This window comes from Apis dorsata, unplaced genomic scaffold (genome assembly GCF_000469605.1).
Source record: "Apis dorsata unplaced genomic scaffold, Apis dorsata 1.3 scaffold_370, whole genome shotgun sequence".
In the NCBI taxonomy this organism is placed as follows: Eukaryota; Metazoa; Arthropoda; class Insecta; order Hymenoptera; family Apidae; genus Apis; species Apis dorsata.
In genome coordinates, this window is record NW_006263634.1 from 113,495 (window position 1) to 124,998 (window position 11,504).

General features: G+C 33.4%; 2 protein-coding genes across 3 annotated transcripts in view; one reads left to right on the forward strand and one right to left on the reverse strand.

Annotated features, from left to right (window-relative positions):
* LOC102676473 (sex-regulated protein janus-A-like) overlaps positions 1-11,504 on the reverse strand; it is a 67,294-nt gene that overhangs the window by 47,982 nt on the left and 7,808 nt on the right. The window lies entirely within an intron of this gene.
* Positions 1-11,504, forward strand: part of LOC102676236 (phosrestin-2-like) — a 49,013-nt gene that overhangs the window by 31,276 nt on the left and 6,233 nt on the right. For both annotated transcript variants that reach the window (XM_006618693.2, XM_031511951.1), the window contains 2 exons: positions 10,110-10,257; positions 10,976-11,170. In XM_006618693.2, the coding sequence (XP_006618756.1) occupies positions 10,110-10,257; positions 10,976-11,170 (343 nt within the window). The remainder of the gene's footprint in view (positions 1-10,109; positions 10,258-10,975; positions 11,171-11,504) is intronic.

The window sequence follows — 11,504 nt, forward strand, 5'->3', positions numbered from 1 at the left end:
CTTTACGCGATGATATCTCGAGAACCGGAAGTCGTATTAAGATAAACGAAAGAGAGTTTTAAAGGGGAAGAAACCGCGCTTCTAATAGTCTGTCCTCCATTGACTAGAAATTACATTCTTCTGAGTTATACCAGTTTAAAGTTTTTCTAATTTTAATTAAAAATATTGCTTATAAAAATCTTACTAATAACATATCGAAGATATGTCTGAATTAATTTAAACGTTCTTTTGATTGAAATACGTTATTGGATCTGTATTTAATCGATTGGTTCGGATTTAATTATATTGATTAATCAAGGGATCTGCTGTCAAGCATGCTGTATTACACGATGTGTATAAAATATGCAAATCGTATGTAATATTAAAGACTTGTATTTGCATGAAAAGCCGCAATCTAATTACTATAACTACATTATCAGTGATAAGTAAATAATAACTAAATATTAATACCTAATTGAATATAATCACAATATCCAAATTCAAGGCAATCAACAAATCGCTCAGAGAACAAATTTTTTATAATTTACCATTGATAAAATTCAAATAATCATTCGAATCATCGTACTTACGAATCGATCAATAGAAGAACTACTTCACGAAGAAGTAATTTTATGAAATCTATCCAATAAGATGAATGAGTAAGAAGAAACTTTCCTCGTCCAAATAAAATACGAGGCGTAAATGAAAATTCAAGTTTAGTTGGATTCCTTCAATTTTTCTCTCGCAAGATAAAAGGAAATAAAGGAAGAACATCTCGAGGAGGAAGTTAACTGTCCAATGAACGATTAACGTAAATAGAAGATTGGAAAAAATCGTTCCGTAAATCCTTTTTTACGACACATACACGAAGAAAATGGCAATACATAAAAAAAAAAAAAACATATAAAATGTGAGAAGAGAAATCGGTTTCGAGAGAAAACAATTAAAGGATACTTAGTATACTGTACTTATACGTATTTTTAAAACATTTCAATTTAGTTGGGACGTGATCTTTCAGGATTTGAGAGATTATTTTCTAACCAAACCAATCTAAATGGTAATCGTACTCCAGGAAATTAACAAATATCGCTTGTACCACGATAGTTTGCTCTATTCTTCTTCCACTTAAGATTCAAGGAATCTTAATTTTTTCTCAGTTACAGAGGATATTATATTTTTCTTAGATTGAAAAATGTGATCAACTGATCCACAATTGATCATTCCTTATATGGTTCCCCCAAAGGGACGTAAAGGGGAATTCTAAGAATCCTTCTTCGAATCGAGGAAATATCAGAACATATCTAACTGTTGATTTATTCATTTAGATTTTTTCCAATCGTTGGACTTTAGAAAACTGTAGAAATACTACAGAACGTATCGAATTAAATTCACAATCGATGAACTTATCATTAGTAAATCATACGAGAATTATTAAATAAAAAAAGCTCCACGAACGAGTTAGAGGCAAACATTTTGCTTCTACTGGCCAGAAGAGAGAAAAAAAGAAGAGAGAAGAAAGAAGAAACACAAACGAGATCCACAGAAGGAGAAAAACTTAATCCCATCGTGGAAACGAATAAAATTTGATGGAGATAGAAGATATCGTAACCGGAAATGGTGGAATAAATGGGCTGCGAAAGGTTTCGCTTTGAAATAAAACGTTGGCGCAACGTTTGGAGGAGGAGAAATAAAAGAGGAATGGATTCCTCGAGCTACCCTTTTCTTTCTATCCCAGAATCGTTGCTTTAAAAAAAAAAATCAACTCAATATCGTTATCCTTCCTTCCTTCGAACGCATTTCACAAATTTAAATAAATAAATAAAGGAAAGAACGGGAGCTATCTCCGATTGTTATCGAAATTATTCGAGATTAGAAAGTTTCGATAATCGAAATCGAACGATTTATTAATCCTTTGCAAAGTTTTTTTTATTTTATTTAAATCCGAGAGCATCGACCAAACGATTCGAAAAAAAAATTGAATTCTATTAATGTAATTGAATCACCGACCGATATATCGATCAATAATTTGATCATTTAATCGAAGAAAAAGATTGAAAGAGAGAGAGAGAAATTGAACAGAGATAAAATTTAATTTCCTCGATCCGTGGATCGATGGAAGATGGAAGAATCGTAAAAAATTTAAAAGAAATGCTAATAGTCTTAAACGAATGCAAACACGAGTCAAGGTTCACACGCGAGCACACACCTGGCGAGATAAACTTGCTGAGATAGCGGGAACAAGCCTTGACCGCGACCCAGCGCTCGAGAAAATTATTTATCACGTTTCTTTGCCTTTGATATATGTTTCGCATTATTAAATCTCTATCAATGAGTTATGCACGAGCGAAGGATCATTTCGTTCATTTATATTAACGAGACGAGCCCGTTACTTCGCGTAACTTCGTAAAAAAGAAGAGTATTATATCGCATAGCAATAATAAAATTATTAAACGAAATCGCGACCATAATTTCGAGTAAATACGATAATTGATCGAACGATTATTTTAACAGATTAATATTTACATTTATAACGCATTAACAAATTAGATTTTTCCCAATTAAAGAAATTAGCTCGAATATAATATTATTAATACAACAAAAATATGGACGATCTCTCTCTCTCTCTCTCTCTCTCTCTCTCTCTCTCTCTCTCTCGCTCTCGCTCTCTCTCTCTCTCTCTCTCTCTCTCTCTCGCTCTCGCTCTCTCTCTCTCTCTCTCTCTCTCTCTCTCGCTCTCGCTCTCTCTCTCTCTCTCTCTCTCTCTCTCTCGCTCTCGCTCTCTCTCTCTCTCTCTCTCTCTCTCTCTCGCTCTCGCTCTCTCTCTCTCTCTCTCTCTCTCTCTCTCGCTCTCGCTCTCTCTCTCTCTCTCTCTCTCTCTCTCTCGCTCTCGCTCTCTCTCTCTCTCTCTCTCTCTCTCTCTCGCTCTCGCTCTCTCTCTCTCTCTCTCTCTCTCTCTCTCGCTCTCGCTCTCTCTCTCTCTCTCTCTCTCTCTCTCTCGCTCTCGCTCTCTCTCTCTCTCTCTCTCTCTCTCTCTCGCTCTCGCTCTCTCTCTCTCTCTCTCTCTCTCTCTCTCGCTCTCGCTCTCTCTCTCTCTCTCTCTCTCTCTCTCTCGCTCTCGCTCTCTCTCTCTCTCTCTCTCTCTCTCTCTCGCTCTCGCTCTCTCTCTCTCTCTCTCTCTCTCTCTCTCTCTCTCTCTCTCTCTCTCTCTCTCTCTCGTACTCGCTCGAGAAAGTTTCTTCCTCGATGAGAATCCACGTTTCATTACGTTTTCTCGTATTTTTCTTTTTTTTTTCTTTTTTTCCCCTAAGCGTTCTTCGAAAGGAAAAAAAAGGAATCGTTCCTTCCTCTCCAAAGAAAAATACGTGTCTGGTCGCTGTCTCCAGTTGGATAAAGTTAATCCCATCGGAGGAGGAGGAAGAGGGCTGGTGCATCAACTCTTTACTCTTTTTTAAGGAAACGTTATACAATTTTGAAACCAAGGGGACAACAACACTTTCGTCGAGGTATATCCCAAACTTGTTTCACGATGCTCGAGGAGGAAGAAAGGAAGGAAGGAAGGAGGGCCATCGTGCGCAAGGGGAATACGAATCTCTTGTAAATGCAGAAAGGGGGAGGGGAGAAGAAGCAATTTCATCGAGATACATTCATCCACGTTTCGCCACCGTGTTGTTCTCCCTATCGACACGTCGTTTACAAGGACGGGTTGTCGAAAATTTTGTCGATCGAATCGGGTTTATTCTACGAGACAAATTGGTTGGACCTTCGAGAGGTTGAGTTTCCTCCCTCTTAAGTTTCAATCTCTCTTGATTTCAACGACAAGTTGTTCGAATCCTATATATCACACGATGATAAGAATGTGATCATTTTCGAATTTCGTGTTGAATTTCAACGGAAGTTAGGAGGATATATCGAATGAATACGATCGAACGATGAACAATTGGTTAGAATTTCAACTGTAAGTAAGTTTTCCCATAAAATATTTCGAGATTCGAAATGCACCAATGATTCCAATTAGTCTCGTTATATAGTCGTTTACAAATTAAATTAAATTAAATTTGAAAAATATATATTTATGATAATTAACATTATTAACAAAATTCTGGACGAAGCAAGGAAAATTCATAGAACGAATAAAGGGATGGCGAGAATGGTTTCCACGCAAACAATAACACGCGATAATTGAAAGAAGAAAACGAATCATAGAGCGGAACGCTGTTTCGTTTTTTCGAACATCAAAGCCGGCAAACTGATCAAAGGTAGAGATTCTGCTCGAATGACGTAACGAACCTGGCCGGAAGCTAACCTTGGCCTGCAACCCATGGATGCGCTTTGAGAAAAGTTTCTATCTCTGCTTTTCCACCTCTTTCGACGTTCGACACGAGTTTGAATGAAACTGAGCTATTACGTTACTCGATTTTCACTTTTATCGAGACAGAGATATTATATTCGAATCATTATCCCCTGGATTACTTTTATTTAAAAAAAGTGATAGTAATAATTTTCGAATAAAATATAATTTGATATGCGTAATTAATAGCTTCGATGCAAGCACAGAAAATGTATTGAAGTTAATTTAACACTTTTGAAATTGTAGTGTTTTATATATATATATAAACGTAATGGTATTACATTTATATGCACAGTACGTTTTAACGAAATGAAATATTATCACTCGAAGTGATTTAGCCTTTTATTTTGTACGAGGAATAAAGACCATATTTTTCAATCTACTTAAAACTGCATAATTCCACTCTAAAAAAAAAAAAAAATGACACGTTCATCTACATCTTCCATTCGATTTTAAAAAAAAAACAAACTCGAATCATAGTCGCCTTATTTAGACTTTTAAAAAACGAGAAGAGAGTAAAGTGTATATTCTTTTTTTTTTTTTTTGTCTATAAAATTTTTCCAGTGAAAATTCCAGTGTATAAAAAAAAAGCTTAAGAACAGGAAAAGACCTGGAATACGTAATTAAGAGGAGGGGATACATGCATATTTGCTGACCTTCCATTCTCGGCCCTCGGAGGCTGAATAAAATTATAGACCAGCAGGCAGGAATGTAAACGAGAGTAAATTTGGGATAGTAGGAAATATATGTGTTTCTCGAGTACCGTAACAAAATTTATTGTATAAACGACCGCGGGAAAGAACGTTATTGAAATGAATTAATTTAGCAAACTAGCCTTCTTTGTTAATATTAGTTAGATATTATTGGGATAACGAGTTTGGAGTCTATGAAAATTCTGAATTATATAATTAAAAAATCTTTTTTAAAAACTTTCCAATTCTAATTTCTCGAAAATTCTTGAAAATTAGAATGTGTCTTAATTAATAAGATAGAGATTATCTTTTCTCAGAGTTCTTTCAATTGTATTATGTAAAAATTGTTGAGAGAAAAATAGAAGATGTCTTTTTTAATGAATTAATCAATTTTTATTTATTCGATTGTCTTTTAAGTCATCTTTGTTAAAAAAAAGAAAAAGAAGAAGATCGGTTATTCGATGGTCGATTAAAACAAACTCAAAAAAAATATTATTTTCGAAAGGTAATATTTTCAGAAAGGTAATAATTCAAAATATTACAATGATTTTCCACAGGATTTCGAAAGAATCGTTAATAAAAAAAAAAAAAATAGAGAGAGAAAGGAAACAAGGCTTCTTTTTTTTTTTATTTTTCTTTTTTTATTAAGAAATATTTTTGAAGATAGATCGAAAAACAGCAACTACAGCTTTTCGTTGATTCTCGATCGGGTTGCGTAAAAAGGGGAGCGCGAAATGAAAAATATGATGTGATTTTTCGAGATATGAATTTACCTTATCGGATTTCTCGTGCGCGAGAAGAGTTCACTGCAAATAATTTTCGAAACGAAAGGGAATGTTTTTGAAACGTAATCGATGAGTTAAATATTTTTCTTCTCTAAAGCGACGAAATGTTTTTGAAAGACTCGAATAATATAATCGTATATTCTGGACACATTGTACGAACACGAGAAACGTAGAGAATGATTTTTATTAAAACAATCAAATATTGTTTTGAGTTACTTCAAAAGAAAAGAATATTAAATTTGTTACTAATGACGAAAAATAATAAAAAAATTAAATTACATTATTATTATATGTGAAAAAAAACGTGGATGTAAATAAAAATGTGAAAAATATCGATGCATTAATATATGCATATAAATATCGAATTTGGATGAAAAATAAAAAAATAAATAATTTCAATAAAAATAATCCTCAGTAACGGTCAAATGTGTATCGAGTTATCAAATGTTCGATCAAAAATAAATAAAAAAAAAAAAAAAAAAAAAAATTTCAAAAAAAAAAATCCCCAGTAACGGGCAAAAGTGTATCGGGTTATCAAATGTTCGATCAAAAAAAAAAAAAAAAAAAAAAAAAGATATTTAAGTATCGTCACCGACAGAAGATCGATAACTATTTTTTTTTTTTACCAAAAATTGCTAGAAATTGATATCGACAATCCATCAATCCGTGTCGTTATAAAAATTTATAAATCAAATTCGCAGATCATCTTACAGAATTTTTAACTCACTCTCACAGATTTTTCCTCCCCGATTCTTTTCACTTTTATTTTCAACTTGAACCTCATACGTGTTGTGCAAATATTTAATGCATCTCGTCTGCTCGAAAATTGTTGCTGCTTATAAAATCGTTGAAGAAAGAGAGAGAGAAAAAATTGCCACGATCCTCCTTCGTAATAACCAAGAGATTTATGGACCAACCAAGAAACGGAGAAATATTAAGACAAATGGGATATGAGTTTGAATTTCTGTGAAATATCGTGGTTGAACACGAGAGATACAACTCTATCGCCATGTTCGATCTACGTACAAATAAACGATAATAGATCTCTCGTGAACTCTTGGTAAAAGTTATTTAATTAGCTCGAAGAGAATATCGATTAGAAATTTCACGGGGATCCTCCTATCGAAGTCAAGGAGAATATTTTTGGTCACGGCCGTTGTTGCGCTCCGCGTTATTGAGTTTAGAGGCAAATTGAATTATATTCGACCAATTTTCGTGGCTTTTCCTTTTTTTTTTTTTTTTCTTTCAAATAAAATTAATTAGTTTTAGTTAGTTTAGGGGATTAATGGAGGAGAAAATAGATGCAAGGAGAGGTGAAAGAAGGTTTAGAAAAAAAAAAAAATTTTCTAATGAATTCTTTCGAATTATATAAGTTAATCGAAAAAGAAATTTTAAAGCATTTTTAAAATACTGTGGAAATTGGTAAATTTTATTAATAAATAAGTTAGTTTATTAAGAGAAAATTTAAGATTTTGTTCGTAACAAATTTTTTAATGTTGGAAACATTTGGAAAATGATAAATTTATTCGAAAATTATTTTAATTTCCTAAATACGTAAAAATGTTTGATTTAGAAAATATTTTATGATATAAGTCATCGAGATAAAGATATTCAACAAATATTGTACACGTTTTATTCGAAATTTCACTTTTCATATGGTGAAAAAATATCTTTTTCATCGTGGAAAACAATTACGAAATTAATTTTGCCGAGACAACGGATGAAATTTTCCAGGGAAATTGGAAACGTCACCCGAATTGATGAAAGCTCTGTCTTTCTCGAGGGACAAAAGCAGAGGTAAAAATGAGTATCAAAGAGCACAAATGGGAAGTTATTATAGGCATTCTTTTAGAGATGGTAATCGATCATAATTTCATTCCAGCCAGTGAACTTTCTCCAATCCCTTCTCCTTTAATACGCCTTTATTTGTTAATCCCTCGAATATTCGTTTCGAAATACGAAATTTGTTATGATGAAATCTTTTCGAAACTAATGCATTACCAACAAATTACCATTTTTTGAAACCAATCTATTTCACAAAGCTTTTTTTTTTCCACAAGGATGAAGAAAAAGTTGCAATTCTACGAATTTATTCTCAGAAATACGATTGCTGAAATTTTTATTATTTTATCGAAACCATTTAAATCCCTTACGATTCCCTTAAGAAAGTGTTTCATCATTCGAGTGAGTGATAATTGAGACACCCTGTATAATTAGATCTAAAGACATGCAAGTTACACGTTTTATAGATAATTTCATTTTAGTAGTAAATTAATCATGATTTAACAGAGATAATTATCTCTGAATAATAATGACAAACTACTATAATCTAAGGCTTAGGATCCTACAATCAGAAATTTCGCGTTCCACTTGATTAAGAATTGGAAAATTTTATTTATTATTATTTTTTTATCCTCAGGAAAAAAATAAATGGAAGGTTAACACGTGTTTGCCTTTATACGAATGAAGGGAAAAGAGAAGGGTAACAAAAAATTATGATAAATAGTTTCGAGACTAGACACCTACAACCTTTTTTCTTCAACATCGCGTTCAACGTTATGTAAAAAGGATGTAGGACAGGGAAATGAAGAAATATACGAGTATGAGAGAGAATTTCCACGATTTTTTACACCATACTAAGCATTATCGTTCGATAATATAATCAAAAATGCCAATTTTTCTCAATTATTTTCTTAAACGTTACAATCTTCGCCCCTTATCGTATTTCCTGCTATTAAAAAATTATAAGATTAGAAGAATAAAAAAAATCTCATTTTTTTGAAGATTTATAAAGGTAAAAAAAAAAAAAAAAGAGCGGAATAAAATCCTCTTATTCGAGAGGAACACTCTTTCTCGATTAACTTCGAATTATCTACCACTAGTATCCGCTTACTAATTAGAAATTCTAATTACTTTTTTTTAATACGATTTAACTCGTAACAAATTCTCCCCTTCAAATTCTGTTTCATCGTGCAGACAGAAAATCACGATACAGTCATACAGGTGATAAATAATGCATGCGAGTGCACACCGTTCGTTTAAAATTGCACGAATTCGCCATTTCGCGAAAAGATCGTTCCACCATCATCGTCCCTCCCTCTATCGTATCGTTAGAAAATTACTCGAGTGGACGGAGGCTTGAAACTCGGACGCAGTCGATAATGCGGTTTTCACGGTAGGCTACAAATGTTACGATTCCACGCAGATTTCAAAGGCGGCAATGATCGTGCATGCGAAAGGAAAGTGAGCGAGTTTCACGGCGAATGGGTAAAAAGAGAGAGAGAGAAAGAGAGAGAGAGAAAGAAAAAAAGGAAAAAAGTTTCTAAAGAAAAAAGGAAGAAATCGAGCGGAGAAAAAAATGGAGGAGGAGAGATGCGGGGGAGAGGAGAGGGTTAGGCGCCATTGCGTGGAAAAAGCGCAGCTCGACGTTTCTCTCAAAGAACGAATGCATAAAGGAGCGTGAAAAGTGGAAGGAAGGGAGAGGGAAGTGAAATTTTAAAGAGAAATTTCACGTGAGATAGGATCGATATTTATTCTTTTCTTTTCTTTTTTTTTTTTTTTCTCCCTCAAAATATCGATTTTACGATACTTTACTACCTTTGAGCTCGTCTTATGTTAAACTTAATGCTTGTATCGATATTGCATCCATATCTCTAGCTATTAAACGTTAAAGGGGTGAAAATAACGAAATTATTATATCCGTGTACATTATCAAATTTTATTAGTTTCATCGAGGATATCGTAACTTTCATTATCGATGATAACATCGAAGGTATCTATGTACTTATAAATAGAAGCTTCAGTATTTCAACTTGGTCGTAACAATAAGGGTAAAGGTAAGATGCAAGACGCATAAGGATCGATTCCACCCTCGAATATCGAAATATCTCCCCTCCCAGGATTTCGTTAAACCTCCGAAATATCTATTAATTAATTATCATTTTGAACAGAATCAACGATATCGATATAATTTATCGATCGGACAAAGCACAAATTTCTGAGGATTGATCCGTAATAATCTGTAATAAGCTATGTGAAATCTGAATGAGAACGAAACGAGGATAGAAATATAAAATTTATCGAGCCATTTAATCTCGAATATTGGCTCGTATCGATTAATTGGCAATATCGATCAATATGGAATGAATGAATCTTCTCTTTGGAATCAAATTGACTTTCTTTCTTTTCTTTTTTCACGTATTTAATTTTTTTCCACTCGAATGTATAATTTTACTCCTTTCCCTCGAAAAATCAAATTGAAATTACGACGGTCGAGATTATTCGATTATTCGTTTTATTTTGCAGGAGGCGTTGGTGAAGAGGTTAGGCCCGAACGCCCACGCTTTCACCATGGAGATCACACCTTTGGCACCCCCATCGGTGCAATTGGTGCCCGCGAAAGAATATAATGGCGCCCCTATCGGTACCAGCTACGACGTCAGAGCATATATCGGTGAGGGAATTTGAAATTACACTCGATTTACGCGGATTGGACGGATTAATCGTGGAAAGAAGAAACGATTGAATGTAGCGAATGATGATCGATTAATGTGTCTTCTTTTTTTTTTATTTAAATTGGAAAAAAAGCTCGAAGCTTTAAAGAGAAGATTTTGCGAGAAAAATATAAGAGAGAGAGACATCTATTATGAAATATTAAAAATAACAATTTATCGTTAATAAGTTCGTTCTAACAAAGATTTTAAAAAGAGGTAACTGTATACAATATTTCGATCGATATCTCTTTTATTCTTTAACAATTTAGAGATGAATAAAGAAAATAACGAATGTTATTGTTAAAAAAATAATCTTTATGCAAAAAGGAAGAGAAACTTTCGAATTAACACAAAATACCCAACTTTCTCTAAAAAAATGAAGAATCTATAGAAGAACTGTTTATACTGCATATTCTATTGATCACGTGAGGATTCGAATTGAAATATAAAAAATTCATCACCCTTTGTTCATCGAGATATTTTCAGAATGGATTTGAATCTCTTACAATCGCTCTCGTTTTTCCTCTCCAGACGATTTCTATAATCCAATAGCAACTTAATTCAACTTTCAAACTAACAATTTTGGAATTACGATAATCTAAAAGAGAAATCACTCGATGCATTTAGCATCAAATTAATGATAAATGATTCCATCTAACCGAGACGATGAAATTTTAGCCGATCGGGCGGACGAGAAGCTGCACCGGAAAACGACCGTCAGGATGGGGATCCGTGTGATCCAGCGGACCACGAAACCGCCATTGCCAGCCACGAACACGTACAGCGTGCCAGTGTCGGCTAGTCCTTCCAGAGATCAATCTTGCAAAGCCAGAGTCTCGTTCGTGCAAAATCACGAGATCACGGAGGACGAGGGTAAGCTTCGTTATTCGTGCATCATTTGCTTAGATACAAGGATATGATGATTTGGATAGATCCTTTTTTGAAGCGTGTTATATTAGATTCGAATTGATAGAGATCGATGGATTTAAAGATTTAATTCGAGAAACTTTTGATCAAGAGTTCCAATTATTATTATAAAATTTTGTAATATATAATATAATATTATTAAATATTAGATTCGATCTTTGAATTGATGGAGATCGATGGATTTAAGGATTTAATTCGAGAAACTTTTGATCAAGAATTCCAATTATTATTATAAAATTTTGTAATATATAATATAATATTATTAAATATTAGATTCGAT